Consider the following 19,148-nt stretch of genomic DNA (forward strand, 5'->3'; position numbering starts at 1 on the left):
ACTGGTCTATAATTCCCTGGCTTTTCCTTACCACCCTTCTTAAATAGTGGCGCCACGTCAGCCAACCTCCAGTCTTCCGGCACGTCACCTGTGACTATCGATGATACAAATATCTCAGCAAGAGACCCAGCAATCACTTCTCTAGCTTCCCACAGAGTTCTAGGGTACACCTGATCAGGTCCTGGGATTTATTCAACTTTATGCGTTTTAAGACATCCAGCACCTCCTCCTTTGTAATATGGACATTTTTCAAGATGTCACCATCTATTTCCCCACATTCTATATCTTCCATGTCCTTCTCCACAGTAACCTCTGATGCAAAATAGTCATTTACTATCTTCCCCATCTCCTGCGGTTCCACACATAGGCTGCCTTGCTGATCTTTGAGGGGCCCTATTTTCTCCCTAGTTACCCTTTTGTTCTTTGGATTCTCCTTAACCCTATTTGCCAAAGCTATTGCATGTCCCTTTTTTGCCCTCCTGACTTCCCTCTTATGTATACTCCTACTGCCTTTATGCTCTACTAAGGATTCACTCAATCTCTGCTGTCTGTACCTGACATATGCTTCCTTCCCTTTCTTAAACAAACCCTCAATTTCTCTTATCATTCAGCATTATGTACATTCATCAGCCTTGCCATTCACCCGAACAGGAACATACTGTCTCTGGACTCTCATTATCTCATTTCTGAAGGCTTCCCATTTTCCAGCCGTCCCTTTACCTGCAAACATCTGCCCCCAATCTATTTTTGAAAGTTCTTGCCTAATACTGTCAAAATTGACCGTCCTCCAATTTAGAACTTCAACTTTTAGATCTGGCCTATCCTTTTCCATCACTGTTTTAAATCTAATAGAATTATGGTCGCTGGCCACAAAGTGCTCCCCCACTGACACCTCAATCACCTGCCCTGCCTTATTTCCCAAGAGTAGGTCAAGTTTTGCACCTTCTCTAGTAGGTACATCCACATACTGAAACAGAATTTTTTTTTGTACACACTTAACAAATTCCTCTCCATCTAACCCCTTAACACTATATGGCAGTCCCAGTCTATGTTTGGAAAGTTAAAATCCCCTACCATAACCACCCTATTATTCTTACAGATAACATCTTCTTACAAATTTATTTCTCAATTTCCCTCTGACTATTGGGGGGTCTATAATACAATCCCAATAAGGTGACCATCTCTTTCTTATTTCTCAGTTCCACGCAAATAACTTCCCTGGATGAATATCCTCCCTTATCAATGCTTTCCCTTATCAAAAATGCCACTCTCCCTCCTCTCTTGCCTCCCTTTCTATCCTTCCTGTAGCATTTGTATCCTGGAACATTAAGCTGCCAGTCCTGCCCATCCCTGAGCCATGTTTCTGTAATTGCTATGATATCCCAGTCCCATGTTCCTAACCATGCCCTGAGTTCGTCTGACTTCCCTGTTAGGCCCCTTGCATTGAAATAAATGCAGTTTAATTTATTAGTCCTACCTTGCTCTCTGCTTTGTTCCTGCCTGCCCTGACTGACTCGCTCCTTTTCCAACTGTACCAGTCTCAGATTGAGTAAAAGCAAATTACTGCGGATGCTGGAATCTGAAACCAAAAGAGAAAATACTGGAAAATCTCAGCAGGTCTGGCAGCATCTGTAAAGAGAGAAAAGAGCTGACGCTTCGAGTCTAACTAACCCTTTGTCAAAGCTAAAAAAAAGGGAGAAATAGGGAGGTATTTATACTAGGCTGAGAAATACCTCCCTATTTCTCCCTTTTTTTAGTTTTGACAAAGGGTCAGATAGACTCAAAACGTCTGCTCTTTTCTCTCCTTACAGATGCTGCCAGACCTGCTGAGATTTTCCAGCATTTTCTCTTTTGGTTTCAGTCTCAGACTGATCTCTTTCCTCACTATGTCCCTGCGTTCACCCCGCCCTCCCAACCTTACTGGTTTCAATCCTCCCGAGCAGCTCGAGCAAATCTCCCTGCCAGTATATTAGTCCCCTTCCAATTCAGGTGCAGTCCGTCCTCCTTGTAAAGGTCACTTCTACTCCAGAGGATTTTCCAATGATCCAAAAATGTGAACCCTTCTTCCCTGCACCAGCTCCTCAGCCACGTTTACATCTGCTCTATCCCCCTATTCCTATTGTCATTAGTTCACGGGCACTGGGAGTAATCCAGATATTACTACCCTCAAGGACCTCCTTTTTGAATTCCTGCCTAACTTCCCATATTGTTGCTTCATAACCTCCTCCTTTTCCCTTCCTCTGTCATTAGTGATAACAGTCAGCTCATCAAATGATGAAACTCACTTTTCTGTCAAGCTGGGAGGGTGGTTTTGATCAATACTGGTGAGCTGAGGTCCCCAGCAGTGATGTGGAGGCAGCAGAGAGAGTGGCCAGATTTGTTTTCTTATCCTCTTGACAAGTCACAAGGAAGTGGGAGGGCTCCCACCTCCAGCCCTTCGCGCAAGTCACCCCTAGTGACCAGCCACCACCAAATACCCACAAGACCGTGATCCAGAGTTTGCTATCCTGCCATCTCCTCCCAGTCCCCTCCTCACCTTTCAGCACCACCTTGTAACCAGCAGCCAGTGCTCAACCAGCTCTGACTGCAAAGACCCTCCTCAGCAATCCATCCTCCTCAGCCCCAGCCTCGGGATTTTTCCAACCAACCCCTCAATTTGGCTGGCTGCAAGATAGCCTTCCCTATTCCATTTCTGTAAATATTAGGGTCACTGGGTCAGATCAAGCTGGGTTCTGACTCCTGTCTAGTCAGGTGTAATATACTGTTTCTAGTTTTCTGGATTTCCCTCCTTAAGGGCATTGAGGGTCAACCACTGAGGCAGATGGACTGCAGCGGTTCAAGAAGGCAACTCACCACCACCTTCTCAAAGGTAACTAGGGATGTGCATTAAGTACTGGCCCAGCCAGCGATATCCACGTCCCATGTTTGAATAAAATACAGTGACAGAGTCAGAGAGTCATACAGCACAGAAACAGACCTTTCAGTCCAACTTGTCCATGCCAACCAGATTTCCCAAACTAAACTAGTCCCACTTGGCCCATATCATATACCCGTTCAAATATTTTTAAAATGTTGTTTCTGGACCTGCATCTACCACTTCCTCTGGCAGTTCATTCTCCATACAAACCGCCCGCTGTGTGAAAAGGTTGCCCCTCAGCTCCCTGTTATAGAGTCATACAGTACGGAAACAGACCCTTCCTTCCATCCAACCAGTCCATGCTGAATATAGTCCCAAACTAAATAGTCCCATCTGCCTGCTTCTGGCCCATATCCCTCCAAACCTAACCCATTCATGTACTCATCCAAATGTCTTTTAAGCACTGTAGTTGTACCCACATCCATCACTTCCTCTGAAAGTTCATTCCTTACACAAACCACCCTCTGTGTAAAGAAATTGCCCCTCGTGTCTTTTATACATCTCTCTCCTCTCACCTTAAAATTGTGTCCCCTCGTTTTGAAATCCCCCCCATCATAGGGGAATGACAATAACCATTAACTCTATTTACACCCTCATTATTTTATAAATGTCTATAAGGTCGCCTCTCAACCTCCTTTGCTCCAGTGAAAAACATCCCAACCTATCTAGCCTTTCTTTATAATTCAAACCCTCCACACCTGACAACATCCTGGTATATCTCATCTGAACCCTCTATAGCTTAACCCCTTCCTGTACCGGGGTGACCAGAACTGGACACAGTATTCCAAAAGAGGCCTCACCAATGTCCTGTACAACCTCAACATAACGTCCCAATGTTTACACTCAAAGCAATGAAAGCAAGTGTGCAAAACACCTTCTTAACTACCTTGTCTATATTATGCAAACTACAAATAATTATGTACCTGCACCACGAGGTCCCTCTGTTCCACAACACCACCCAAGGCCCTGCTATATTAATTGTCTAAGTCCTAACCCTGTTTGCTGCACCAAAATGCAATACCTTACATTTACCCTGGTTGAATGCCATCTGCCAATTTTTAGCCCATTGACCCATTGAACCAAAATTCCTTTTTAATCTTGGAAAAACTTTTTTCACTGTCTATCCCACCAATATCATCTGCAAACTTACTAACTACACCTTCTATATTCACATCCAAATCATTTATATAAATGACCAACAAAAGAGGATGCGGAACTGAGCCCTGTAGAACACTGCTGGTAATAAGCCTCCAGTTTGAAAAGCAACCCTCCACCATTAATCACAGTCTCCTGCCACAGTGGTTAGCACTGCAACCTCACAGCACCAGGGTCCCAGGTTCAATTCCAGCCTCGGGCAACTGCCTCTGTGGAGTTTACACATCTCCCTGTATCTGTGTGGGTTTCCTCCCACAATCCAAAGACGCGCTGGCCAGGTGAATTGGCCATGCTAAATTGTCTATAGTGTCAGGTGCGTTAGTTGGGTGGGGGGTGTTACTCTTCGGAGGGTTGGTGTGGACTTGTTGGGCCAAAGGGCCTGTTTCCACACTGTAGGGAATCTAATCTAATCTTAAGCCAATTATGTATCCAGTTGGCAAGCTCACCCTGAATCCCATGTGACCTAACTTCACTAATTAGTCTACCAAGTGGAACCTTGTTGAGGGCTTTACTAATGTTGAAGTAACCAATGTCTACTGCTCAGCCCTCAATCCTTTCATACTGTCTTCAAAAAACTCAATCAAGTCTGTGACACATGATTTTCCTTAAATCTTTCTCCCCTCACCTTTTGAACTCCCCCACCACAGGGAAAAGACCTTGGTTCTTCACCTTACCTACATCCCTCATGATTTTATAAACTTCTATAAAGGTTACCCCTCAACCTCTTAGGCTCCAGTGAAAACATCCCGGCCTATTCAGTCTCTCCTGATACCCCAAACACTTCAGTCTCGCTAACATCTTTGTCAACCGTTTTTGAACAGTCTCCAATTTATTAACTTCCTCCCTATAGCAGGGTGACCAGAACCGCACATGGCCCAAAAGTGGCCTCTCCAATGAAAAAAATAATTTTTACACTAGGGAAGGCAAATTGGCTGGTGTTCTGAAAGGTGCACAGTGCTGGCTGAATGAGTAACTTGCAGCTAGCGCCTTCAGAACAACAGCAAAGACATGAAGGTCAGTATTGGGAAGAGAAAGTAATGTGACGTATTTCTCAGCTCCACAGACCCAGGTCACAGAGCACCATGCCGATGTTCTCCTGATGCTGCGTCTTCCCAGCCGTGTCCCATATACACAGTTGCTTATCCGGTTCTCACTTCCCCATTTCCTGTTCTGCCAGAGACCGAACTAATTCTGACTTTGAACTCTAAGCTGCACATGAACGGTGACGTAGCCCCAGAGGATTGTGAAACGGACAGAGGTGGAAGTTATGTGACTGGGATTTATCCTGAGTCCCACATCCGGAGCACCTGACCTGTTTCTGCAGGCGCTCCATTTCCTCCCGCTCAGCTTCAGCTAGCCTGCGCTGACACTCCTCTTCCTGGAGACGCTGTTCCTCTTCACGTCTCTGCCTTTCCTCTTCACGACGAAGTGCCTCAGCCACGCGCTGGGCCTTCTCCTCAGCCTTTCGGCGGGCAATTTCCTCCTTCATCTGCCTGCAGTCAACAGAATGAACGGTTCACTTTCTTCAGCCGAACGGAGTTTGCTTGGGGTTATTACTCACAAAGGCCAGACCACTGTTAATACACCAGGCACACGGACAGACACACGATTCTCAATAAACACCTCTTGCAGGGCAGGTTCGCAGATCTGATGCAGATTGCCAAATTCCGTTCACTCGGCAACAGGCCCTCAGCTCGGCAGTATACACCAAGGTGCTCAGATGGAAAAGATGCCAGGAATATCCACCACATTCGGATTCAGTGTGAACTGACAGTGGGTTCACCCATAGAACCCCAAAAGCAGAGGGTGAAGTGACGGTGTTAACCCATTGAACCCCAAACCCAGAGAGTGATGGGGCAGTGTGTTAACCAACTATAGACCCAAACCGAGACAGTGAAGGGGCAGTGTGTTAACCCACGATAGACCCCAAACCCACAGTGTGATGGGACAGTGTGTTCACCCACTATAAACCCAAAACCCAGAGAGTGAAGGGACAGTGTGTTAACCCACTATAGATCCCAAACCCAGAGAGTGAAGGGGCAGTCTGTTAACCCACTATAGACCCCAAACCCAGAGAGTGAAGGGACAGTGTGTTAACCCACAATAGACCCCAAACCCAGAGATTAATGGGGCAGTGTGTTAACCCACTGAACCCCATACCCAGAGAGTGATGGGGCAGTGTGTTAACTCACTATAGATCCCAAACCCAGAGAGTGATAGGGCTGTGTGTTAACCCACTATGGACCACAAACCCAGAGAGTGAAGGCACAGTGTGTTAATGCACTCAACCCCAAACCCAGAGAGTGATGGGGCAGTGTGTTAACCCACTGAACCCCAAACCCAGAGAGTGAAGGGACAGTGTGTTAACCCACTATAGACCCCAAACCCAGAGAGTGAAGGGGCAGTGTGTTAACGCACTGAACCCCAAACCCAGAGAGTGAAGGGACAATGTGTTAACCCACTGAACTCCAACCCAGAGAGGGAAGGCGCAGTGGGATAACCCACTATAGATCCAAATCCAGAGAGAGAAGTGACTTTGCAAATACACTGAACCCCAGGGAGTGAAGGGACAGTGTGTTAACCCACCGAACCCCAAACCCAGAGAGTGAAGAGGAGTGTGATAACCCACGATAGACCCAATCCCAGAGGATGATGGGGCAGAGTGTTAACCCACGATAGACCCAAACCCAGAGAGTGGTGTGTCAGTGTGTTAACCCACAATAGACCCAGTCCAAGAGAGTGATGGAGCAGAGTGATAACCCAATGAACTCCGAAATCAGAGTGGTGTGTCAGTGTGTTAACCCACGATAGACCCAGTCCAAGAGAGTGATGGAGCAGTGTGTTAACCCACTACTGACCCCAAACCCAGAGAGTGAAGGGACAGTGTGTTAACCCACTATAGACCCCAAACCCAGAGAGTGAAGGGACAGTGTGCTAACCCACTACAGACCCCAAACCCAGAGAGTGATGGGACAGTGTGTTAACCCACTATAAACCCCAAACCCAGAGAGTGAAGGGGCAGTGTGTTAACCCACGATAGACCCCAAACCCAGAGAGTGAAGGCACAGTGTGTTAACGCACTGAACCCCAAACCCAGAGAGTGATGGGGCATTGTGTGTTAGCCCACTATAGACCCCAAACCCAGAGAGTGAAGGCACAGTGTGTTAACGCACTGAACCCCAAACCCAGAGAGTGATGGGGCAGTGTGTTAACCAACTGAACCCCAAACCCAGAGAGTGAAGGGACAGTGTGTTAACCCACTATAGACCCCAAACCCAGAGTGTGATGGGACAGTGTGTTAACCCACTATAAACCCCAAACTCAGAGAGTGAAGGGGCAGTGTGTTAACCCACGATAGACCCCAAACCCAGAGAGTGAAGGCACAGTGTGTTAACGCACTGAACCCCAAACCCAGAGAGTGATGGGGCAGTGTGTTAACCCACTGAACTCTAACCCAGAGAGGGAAGGCGCAGTGGGATAACCCACTATAGATCCAAATCCAGAGAGAGAAGTGACTTTGTAAATACACTGAACCCCAGGGAGTGAAGGGACAGTGTGTTAACCCACCGAACCCCAAACCCAGAGAGTGAAGAGGAGTGTGATAACCCACGATAGACCCAATCCCAGAGGATGATGGGGCAGAGTGTTAACCCACGATAGACCCAAACCCAGAGAGTGGTGTGTCAGTGTGTTAACCCACAATAGACCCAGTCCAAGAGAGTGATGGAGCAGAGTGATAACCCACTGAACCACAAACCCAGAGAGTGATGGGACAGTGCGTTAACCCACTCAATCCCAAACCCAGAGAGTGATGTGGCAGTGTGTTGACCCACTATAGACCCCAAACCCAGAAAGTGAAGGGACAGTGTGTTAACCCACTACAGACCCCAAACCCAGAGAGTGAAGGGACAGTGTGCTAACCCACTACAGACCCCAAACCCAGAGAGTGAAGGGACAGTGTGTTAACCCACTATAGACCCCAAACCCAGGGAGTGATGGGGCAGTGTGTTAACCCACTATACACCCCAAACCCAGAGAGTGAAGGGACAGTGTCATAACCCATTGTACCCCAAACCCAGAGAGTAACGTGACAGTGTGTTAACCCACTACAGACCCCAAACCCAGAGAGTGAAGGGCCTGTGTGTTAACCCACTATAGACCCCAAACCCAGAGAGTGATGGGACCGTGTGTTTATCCACTATAGACCCCAAACCCAGAGAGTGATGGGGCAGTGTGTTAAACCACTATAGACCCCAAACCCAGTGAGTGAAGGGACCGTGTGTTTATCCACTATAGACCCCAAACCCAGAGAGTGATGGGGCAGTGCATTAACCAACTGAACCCCAAACCCAGAGAGTGATGGGGCAGTGTGTTAACCCACTACAGACCCCAAACCCAGAGAGTGAAGGGCCTGTGTGTTAACCCACTATAGACCCCAAACCCAGAGAGTGATGGGACCGTGTGTTTATCCACTATAGACCCCAAACCCAGAGAGTGATGGGGCAGTGTGTTAAACCACTATAGACCCCAAACCCAGAGAGTGATGGGACCGTGTGTTTATCCACTATAGACCCCAAACCCAGAGAGTGATGGGGCAGTGTGTTAAACCACTATAGACCCCAAACCCAGTGAGTGAAGGGACCGTGTGTTTATCCACTATCGACCCCAAACACAGAGTGATGGGGCAGTGCGTTAACCAACTGAACCCCAAACCCAGAGAGTGATGGGGCAGTGTCTTAACCCACTATTGACCCCAAACCCAGAGAGTGATGGGGCAGTGCGTTAACCAACTGAACCCCAAACCCAGAGAGTGATGGGGCAGTGTCTTAACCCACTATTGACCCCAAACCCAGAGAGTGAAGGGACAGTGTGTTAACGCACTGAATCCAAAACCCAGAGAGTGAAGGGTCAGTGTGTTACCCCACGATACCCCAAACCCAGAGAGTGATGGGACAGTGTGTTAACCCACGATACCCCAAACCCAGTGAGTGAAGGGACCGTGTGTTTATCCACTATAGACCCCAAACACAGAGAGTGATTGGGCAGCGTGTTAACCCACTATACCCCAAACCCAGAGAGTGAAGGGACACTGTGTTAACCCTCAGAACTCCAACCCAGAGAGGGAAGGCGCAGTGGGATAACCCACTATAGACCCAAATCCAGAGAGTGATGGGGCAGTGTGTTAACCCGCGATACCCCAAACCCAGAGAGTGATGGGGCAGTGTGTTAACCCACTATAGACCTTAAACCCAGTTAGTGAAGGGCCCGTGTGTTAACCAACTGAACCCCAAACCCAGAGAGTGAAGGGGCAGTGTGTTAACCCACTAGAGACCCTAAACCCAGTGAGTGAAGGGACAGTGTGTTAACCCACACAACTCCAATCCAGAGAGGGAAGGCGCAGTGGGATAACCTACTATCGACCCAAATCCAGAGACAGAAGTGACTGTGTAAACAACTGAACCCCAGGGAGTGAAAGGACAGTGTGTTAACCCACTGAACCCCAAACCCAGAGAGTGAAGGGACAGTGTGTTCACCCACTGAACCCCAAACCCAGAGAGTGAAGGGACAATGTGTTAACCCACACAACTCCAACCCAGAGAGGGAAGGCGCAGTGCGATAACCCATTATAGACCCAAATCCAGAGACAGAAGTGACTGTGTAAACGACTGAACCCCAGGGAGTGAAGGGACAGTGTGTTAACCAACTGAACCCCAAACCCAGAGACTGAAGGGGCAGTTTTTTAACCCACTGAACCCCAAACCAAGAGAGTGAAGGGACAGTGTGTTAACCCACAATAGACGCCAAACCCAGAGATTAATGGGGCAGTGTGTTAACCCACTGAACCCCATACCCAGAGAGTGAAGGGACAGTGTGTTAACTCACGAAAGACCCCAAACCCAGAGAGTGATAGGGCTGTGTGTTAACCCACTATGGACCACAAACCCAGAGAGTGAAGAGACCGTGTGTTAACCCACTATAGACCCCAAACCCAGAGAGTGATGGGGCAGTGTGTTAACCCACTGAACCCCAAACCCAGAGAGTGAAGGGACAGTGTGTTAACGCACTGAACCCCAAACCCAGAGAGTGAAGGGACAATGTGTTAACCCACTGAACTCCAACCCAGAGAGGGAAGGCGCAGTGGGATAACCCACTATAGACCCAAATCCAGAGAGAGAAGTGACTTTGTAAATACACTGAACCCCAGGGAGTGAAGGGACAGTGTGTTAACCCACCGAACCCCAAACCCAGAGAGTGAAGAGGAGTGTGATAACCCACGATAGACCCGATCCCAGAATATGATGGGGCAGTGTGTTAACCCACTGAACTCCGAAACCAGAGTGGTGTGTCAGTGTGTTAACCCACGATAGACCCAGTCCAAGAGAGTGATGGAGCAGAGCGATAACCCACTGAACCACAAACCCAGAGAGTGATGGGACAGTGTGTTAATCCACAGAACCCCAAACACAGAGAGTAAAGGGACAGTGTGTTAACACACTATAGACCCCAAACCCAGAGAGTGATGGTGCAGTGTGTTAACCCACTATAGACCCCAAAACCCAGAGAGTGAAGGGACAGTGTGTTAACCCACTACAGACCCCAAACCCAGAGAGTGAAGGGACAGTGTGTTAACCCACTATAGACCCCAAACCCAGAGAGTGAAGGGACAGTGTGCTAACCCACTACAGACCCCAAACCCAGAGAGTGATGGGGCAGTGTGTTAACCCACTATAGACCCCAAACCCAGAGAGTGAAGGGGCAGTGTGTTAACCCACTATAGACCCCAAACCCAGAGAGTGAAGGCACAGTGTGTTAACCCACTATAGACCCCAAACCCAGAGAGTGAAGGGACAGTGTGTTAACCCACTATAGACTGCAAACCCAGAGAGTGATGGGGCAGTGTGTTCACCCACTGAACCCCAAACCCAGAGAGTGAAGGGGCAGTGTGTTAACCCACTATAGACCCCAAACCCAGAGAGTGAAGGGACCGTGTGTTAATCCACTATAGACCCCAAACCCAGAGAGTGATGGGGCAGTGTGTTAATCCACTATAGACCCCAAACCCAGAGAGTGAAGGGGCAGTGTGTTAACCAACTGAACCCCAAACCCAGAGAGTGAAGGGACAGTGTGTTAACCCACTATGGACCCCAAACCCAGAGATTGATGGAGCAGTGTGTTAACCAACTGAACCCCAAACCCAGAGAGTGAAGGGACAGTGTGTTAACCCACTATAGACCCCAAACCCAGAGAGTGATGGGGCAGTGTCTTAACCCACTATTGACCCCAAACCCAGAGAGTGATGGGGCAGTGTGTTAACCCACTATAGACCCCAAACCCAGAGAGTGAAGGGACAGTGTGTTAACGCAATGAATCCAAAACCCAGAGAGTGATGGGGCAGTGTGTTAACCCACTATATACCCCAAACCCAGAGAGTGAAAGGACAATGTGTTAATCCAAAGAACACCAACCCAGAGAGGGAAGGCGCAGTGGGATAACCCACTATAGACCCAAATCCAGAGACAGAAGTGATTGTGTAAACACACTGAACCCCAGGGAGTGAAGGGACAGTGTGTTAACCCACTATAGACCCAAACCCAGAGAGTGAAGGGACAGTGTGTTAACCCACTATAGACCCCAAACCCAGAGAGTGATGGGGCAGTGTGTTAGCCCACGATACCCCAAACCCAGAGAGTGACGGGGCAGTGTGTTAACCCACTGTAGACACTAAACCCAGTGAGTGAAGGGCCCGTGTGTTAACCCACTGTACCCCAAACCCAGAGAGTGAAGGGACAGTGTGTTTACCCACACAACTCCAACCCAGAGAGGGAAGGCGCAGTGGGATAACCTACTATAGACCCAAATCCAGAGACAGAAGTGACTGTGTAAACGACTGAACGCCAAGAAGCGAAGGGACAGTGTGTTAACCCACTGAACCCCAAACCCAGAGACTGAAGGGGCAGTTTTTTAACCCACTGAACCCCAAACCCAGAGAGTGAAGGGGCAGTGTGTTAAACCACTGAACCCCAAACCCAGAGAGTGAAGGGGCAGTGTGTTAAACCACTGAACCCCAAATCCAGAGAGTGAAGGGACAGTGTGTTAAACCACAATAGACCCAAACCAAGAGATTAATGGGGCAGTGTGTTAACCCACTGAACCCCATACCCAGAGAGTGATAGGGCAGTGTGTTGACCCACTATGGACCACAAACCCAGAGAGTGAAGGGACCGTGTGTTAACCCACTATAGACCCCAAACCCAGAGAGTGAAGGGGCAGTGTGTTAACCCACTATAGACCCCAAACCCAGAGAGTGAAGGCACAGTGTGTTAATGCACTGAACCCCAAACCCAGAGAGTGATGGGGCAGTGTGTTAACCCACTGAACCCCAAACCCAGAGAGGGAAGGGACAGTGTGTTAACCCACTATAGACCCCAAACCCAGAGAGTGAAGGGACAGTGTGTTAACCCACTATAGACCCCAAACCCAGAGAGTGATGGGGCAGTGTGTTAATCCACTATACACCCCAAACCCAGAGAGTGAAGGGATAGTGTCTTAACCCACTATAGATACCCAAACCCAGAGAGTGATTGGGCAGCGTGTTAACCCACTATACCCCAAACCCAGAGAGTGAAGGGACAATGTGTTAACCCACACAACTCCAACCCAGAGAGGGAAGGCGCAGTGGGATAACCCACAATAGACCCAAATCCAGAGACAGAAGTGATTGTGTAAACACACTGAACCCCAAGGAGTGAAGGGACAGTGTGTTAACCCACGATAGACCCAAACCCAGAGGATGATGGGGTAGTGTGTTAACCCATGATAGACTAAATCCCTGAGAGTGATGGGACAGTGCGTTAATCCACTCAATCCCAAACCCAGAGAGTGATGTGGCAGTGTGTTAATCCACGGAACCCCAAACCCAGAGAGTAAAGGGACAGTGTATTAATGCACTGAACCCCAAACCCAGAGAGTGATGGGGCAGTGTGTTAACCACTGAACCCCAAACCCAGAGAGTGATGGGACAGTGTGTTAACCCACTACAGACCCCAAACCCAGAGAGTGAAGGGACAGTGTGTTAACCCACTATAAACCCCAAACCCAGAGAGTGAAGGGGCAGTGTGTTAACCCACTATAAACCCCAAACCCAGAGAGTGAAGGGACAATGTGTTAACCCACTGAACTCCAACCCAGAGAGGGAAGGCATAGTGGGATAACCCACTATAGATCCAAATCCATGAGAGAGAAGTGACTTTGTAAATACACTGAACCCCAGGGAGAGAAGGGACAGTGTGTTAACCCACCGATCCCCAAACCCAGAGAGTGAAGAGGAGTGTGTTAACCCACGATAGGCCCAATCCCAGAGGATGATGGGGCAGTGTGTTAACCCACGATAGACCCAAACCCAGACAGTGATGGGGCAGTGTGTTAACCCACTGAACCCCGAAACCAGAGGGGTGTGTCAGTGTGTTAACCCACGATAGACCCAGTCCAAGAGAGTGATGGAGCAGAGTGATAACCCACTGAACCACAAACCCAGAGAGTGATGTGGCAGTGTGTTAATCCACGGAACCCCAAACCCAGAGAGTAAAGGGACAGTGTGTTAATGCACTGAACCGCAAATCCAGAAATTGATGGGGCAGTGTGTTAACCCACTGGACCCCAAACCCAGAGAGTGAAGGGACAGTGTGTTAACCCACTACAGACCCCAAACCCAGAGAGTGAAGGGACCGTGTGTTAACCCACTATAGACCCCAAACCCAGAGAGTGAAGGGACAGTGTGTTAACCCACTACAGACCCCAAACCCAGAGAGTGAAGGGACAGTGTGTTAACCCACTATAGACCCCAAACCCAGAGAGTGAAGGGACAGTGTGTTAACCCACTATAGACCCCAAACCCAGAGAGTGAAGGGACAGTGTGTTAACCCACTACAGACCCCAAACCCAGAGAGTGAAGGGACCGTGTGTTAACCCACTATAGACCCCAAACCCAGAGAGTGAAGGGACAGTGTGTTAACCCACTACAGACCCCAAACCCAGAGAGTGAAGGGACAGTGTGTTAACCCACTATAGACCCCAAACCCAGAGAGTGAACGGGCAGTGTGTTAATCCACTATAGACCCCAAACCCAGAGAGTGAAGGGGCAGTGTGTTAACCAACTGAACCCCAAACCCAGAGAGTGAAGGGACAGTGTGTTAACCCACTATGGACCCCAAACCCAGAGATTGATGGAGCAGTGTGTTAACCAACTGAACCCCAAACCCAGAGAGTGAAGGGACAGTGTGTTAACCCACTATAGACCCCAAACCCAGAGAGTGATGGGGCAGTGTCTTAACCCACTATTGACCCCAAACCCAGAGAGTGATGGGGCAGTGTGTTAACCCACTATAGACCCCAAACCCAGAGAGTGAAGGGACAGTGTGTTAACGCACTGAATCCAAAACCCAGAGAGTGAAGGGACCGTGTGTTAACCCACTATAGACCCCAAACCCAGAGAGTGAAGGGACAGTGTGTTAACCCACTACAGACCCCAAACCCAGAGAGTGAAGGGACAGTGTGTTAACCCACTATAGACCCCAAACCCAGAGAGTGAACGGGCAGTGTGTTAACCCACTATAGACCCCAAACCCAGAGAGTGAAGGGACAGTGTGTTAACCCACTACAGACCCCAAACCCAGACAGTGATGGGACAGTGTGTTAACCCACTATAGACCCCAAACCCAGAGAGTGAAGGGACAGTGTGTTAACCCACTATAGACCCCAAACCCAGAGATTGAAGGGGCAGTGTGTTAACCCACTATAGACCCCAAACCCAGAGAGTGAAGGGGCAGTGTGTTAACCCACTATAGACCCCAAACCCAGAGAGTGAAGGGACCGTGTGTTAACCCACTGAACCCCAAACGCAGAGAGTGAAGGGACAGTGTGTTAACTCACTGATCCTCAAACCCAGAGAGTGATTTGGCAGTGTATTAACCCACTGAACCCCAAAAGCAGAGAGAGATGGGGCAGTGTATTAACCCACTGAACCCCAAACGCAGAGAGAGATGGGGCAGTGTATTAACCCACTGAACCCCAAACCCAGAGAGTGATGGGGCAGTGTGTTAACCCACTATAGACCCCAAACCCAGAGAGTGATGGGGCAGTGTGTTAACCCACTATAACCCAAACCCAGAGACCGAACCCCCAGTGTGTTGCCCATTGTTACCAAATCCTAAACCCACCTCTTCTTCTCCTCCTGTTCTTTTCTCTCCTGCTCCTCCCGCTCCCTCTGTTCTCTTGCTAAACGACGTTTCTCTGCCAGGGCTCTCATGGCTTCCTCTGGGTCTGTGGTTCCTGCAATCGTTTTAGCCGGTGAACCTAAAACGGAGAACACGGAGACATTGAAAATGACTGCAATAACACATCATTGTGATGCCCATTTCCAGCTAATTACTCTAGAACTGCAGTTATCTCTGCTTCGTAAGCAAATGCCAGACTCTCTGCATATAGCAGGACCGCTATGCATGCAATTGTCCTCTGCTTTGCCCTGACACACCACAATCATTAACAGCTGCCTATCTGCTGAGGACGGATACTCTCTCGGGGATGCAGAATGTTTGGACAAATACAGACAACTTCACAATGGCTTCTCTAGTGAAAGTGAATCAACAAACCCCTCTTCATTGATGACAGCATCAAATTCACAGCAATGAAAGCAAGTTCTTTAAAATTCGGCCTTTGCTCACCATTTTAAAGGGACAGTGTCTCAGGCCAAATAGCTCCAATGGAAAATGACTTGTTGAAACATTTTTAATGGATCCAATGGTCGTTTAAACACCATGAAATGTAATAATTTTTGTTGTTGCTGACCTACTCTTGCAATATGTGTATTTTCCTTTACCATTGTACAGAGAGGGGAGTGCTCCTGAATCGATTTGATACTGCAATCTTTCTTAAAGGGCCCATGCGCGACAGCAACTGGAACTCACGTCCAACTCGTTTGGATAGAAATACTGTGTGAAAGTTAGCGGGAGAAAGCAAGAGATTGCCACTTGGCAATTAATGCTCGTTTGAAGAGCTCTACAGCCCCAGTGAGCAAAATGGCTTCTTCTAGTCCCATTATCATTCTGTGGCACCCAGAGGTGATGTAGCTCAGGGCTCGCGAGAGCACTGAGTATCTTTGTGGGGGCTGTATTTCCTTCGTTCCTTCCTGGCACAATGTGGAGGGTGTTTGAGTATTGGAGGGGCTGCAGGAGCTCTCTCCTTGCTTGTTCGACTCCGATTTCCAATGCTTCGCTCAGGGCAGGTGGCAAAGTGCTTGGACTCCAGCTGGCACCCTCTTTGATACATCTCACAGAGGGTCACATGCAAGCAATGTGGCTTGAATTGACGGTTATTCAACCAATTAGTCTTGGCCATTTCACAAGGACAGCAGTCAGTGTACGAAGCTGAGTGGAGAGGTTTACAACAATAGATTTAGTTGCGGAAAGATGGAAAGAGTGGTTGGGCTGAGTGGCCTGTTCCAATGTGGTATTTTCTACGTAATGGCCTTAGCTACTGCAAGTGCAATTCAGCAATTTATCACTGAGGCACAAGTGGATTCAAGTCACAAACAACAAAGGTGACCAAAAGGTTAATGAAAGCAGGGGGTAAATATAAATGAGGATACTAGCCAGGGATGTAAAGATGGGTTACAAGAGTTACAAGACAAAAAGGAAGAGAGTAGATAAAGTAAATGTTTGACCTCTCAGAGTGCAACAACCTTAATTACTGTGCAGAATAAGGAAACGGTGAAGACATTAAACAATTACCTTCATTAACGTCAGGGAAAAAGTATTGGAGAGACTTCAAAGGACGAAAAGCTGGTGATTTCCAAGAACCTTATGCATTAGGGGTCTCAAGGTGCTCGCTGCAGAGATAGTGCATACACTAATCATGATTTTCCAAAACTCCTTAGGCTCTAGAAAAGTTCCAGTGCATTGACAGTTAACAGGATGTGACATCACAACCCAAAGAAGAAGGGAAAGAGAAACCAGTGAATTACTGACTAGTGAGTTATTAGGAACATGCTCAAGTCTATTACAAAGGGAGCTTTAACAAAGCACTCAGGAAATCTTTGTCTGATCACTCAGAGCCAACATGGTTCTTACCAAAAGGAAACCGTGTTTGATACCTTGATCAGAGTTTTTTTGAAGATGCAGTTGTGGGACAGATAAAGGGGAATTAGTAAATTTAATAATGCATTTTCAATAAGTTGTCACTTAAAAGGCAAACCTAGGTGGGAGGGGTGGGGGCTTGCTGGGTCTGTATTGTCTGCACTTTTGTATGTAACGGTATTGTCGAATGTACAAATGTCATTGTCACTGTCTTGTCATATGTGGAACTGGGATTTGAGGTTTGTCCTCCTCTCCCTGTAAAATGGTTGAACGGTAGGGTTTGGGGCCTAGCTTTGCTGCTCCTCTCCCTTGTAAAATTGCTGTCTCTTGTGTACAGCTGTTAATGTTTTTTGTAAACTGTTTTGTAATTTGTTTAAAAAGAAAAAAAAAATAAAAGGCAAACCTACAAGATGTGGGATGATAGAGTTGTGGATGATACAATAGCATAGATGGATGATTAGTAAACTGTCAGCAAGCGGCTAGTAAGGATAACCAGGACATTTCTGAGTTGGCAGGTTTTGGTGAGTGCAGTGCCCCAAAAAATCAGTGCCACTTCGTACAACCTGTAACAATGACTTTGACAAAGAGGTGGAGTAACATATTCATGCTTGCAAACGATACAAAGCCAGGTGGGCATGTCAAGAAGACACAGAGGCTGCAAGGAGGCACAGGCAGGTAAGTCAGTGACAAAGTGGCATTTAAAAGTAGACAATGCAATGTCATTTATTTTGTCCGTAGGAATAGCACAGAAGGATGTTTTTTATAAAGTATGAAACTTGGATCAGTTAACGTGCAAAGGAATTTGGGTATGCTCATTCTAGGCACACTGTAAGTTGGCACACAGTTACAGTAAACAATGGGGAGAGAAACGACTGTTCAACTATTGCAAGGGCATTAGAATAATGAAGCTTTGTTACAACTGTGTGGTGGTTTGAAAAGACCATAGCTGTGTGCAGTTTTGCTCTCCACATTTAAGGAAGGAGAATGGAAAGTATCTTTCCACTAGGAGCAGTACAGCAAAGGATTTCTTGGTTGGTTACTAGGATGGAAAGGTTGTCCTATGATGAAGGGTTGAGTAAATTGAGTTTATACTCTCTCAAGTTCAGAGGAAAAGATGTGGTCTTATTAAAACATACAAGACCCTGAAGACATGTGACAGTGTCAGTTGATTGTGAGGGTGTGGGAAACTAGAATTTGAAGGCACAATCACAGAATGAGGAGGAAATTTCCTCAATAAGATAGAGTGGTGAATCTTTGGAATTCTGTACTTCAGATCATTTTGACTGCTGCATCATTGCGTATATTCTGGGCTGAGAGAGAGAAGATTTTTGATGTCTCAGGGAATGAAGGATAAGGGGGAGAACGCAGAAAAAGCAGTCAAGGCGAAAGATCGGCCGTGACCAAATTGGTTGGATACAAAGTCTATTTCTGCTCCTGGTTTCTGACATGGATCAGGGACCAGAGTCCAGGTTGCCACTCCTAGGCAATACCGAGAAGCATCGTGAATCACAGAATCCCTCGTATGAAGGAGGCCATCCGGCCTACCGAGTCCACGCTAACTCTCTGAGGAACATCTGACCCAGACCCAACCTGCTACCCTTTCCCTAATCCACCTAGCCTCCACATCTTTGGACACTATGACCAATTTAGCGTAGCCAATCCACCTAGCCTCCATGTCTTTGGCTATGGGAGGAAACCACAGCACTCAGAGGAATCCCATGCAGACACGGGGAGAGTGTGCAAATTCCACACAGACAGTCTCCTGAGGGCGGAATTGAACCCAGTCCCTGATGCTGTGAGGCAGCAGTGCTAGCCACTGAGCCACTGTGTTGTAGTTTTCGGAGTTAGAAATGTAGGCCCCTTTCGCATAAGCTGCAATGTGGTTTGAGGGGAAGCTCTTGGCATGACCTCTGTGCCAAAAGACCTAGGTTCAAGTCCCACCTGCT

The 19,148-nt window shown here is 47.8% G+C and overlaps 1 protein-coding gene across 4 annotated transcripts in view; it reads right to left on the reverse strand.

Moving 5' to 3' along the window:
- map7d1a (MAP7 domain containing 1a) overlaps positions 1-19,148 on the reverse strand; it is a 260,340-nt gene that overhangs the window by 17,093 nt on the left and 224,099 nt on the right. For all 4 annotated transcript variants that reach the window (XM_043717932.2, XM_043717931.2, XM_043717933.2 and 1 more), the window contains 2 exons: positions 15,289-15,424; positions 5,385-5,565 (listed from right to left, as the gene is read on the reverse strand). In XM_043717932.2, the coding sequence (XP_043573867.1) occupies positions 5,385-5,565; positions 15,289-15,424 (317 nt within the window). The remainder of the gene's footprint in view (positions 1-5,384; positions 5,566-15,288; positions 15,425-19,148) is intronic.

Source organism: Chiloscyllium plagiosum, unplaced genomic scaffold (genome assembly GCF_037043375.1).
Source record: "Chiloscyllium plagiosum isolate Xiang-an unplaced genomic scaffold, Cpla_swu_hap1 HiC_scaffold_30, whole genome shotgun sequence".
In the NCBI taxonomy this organism is placed as follows: Eukaryota; Metazoa; Chordata; class Chondrichthyes; order Orectolobiformes; family Hemiscylliidae; genus Chiloscyllium; species Chiloscyllium plagiosum.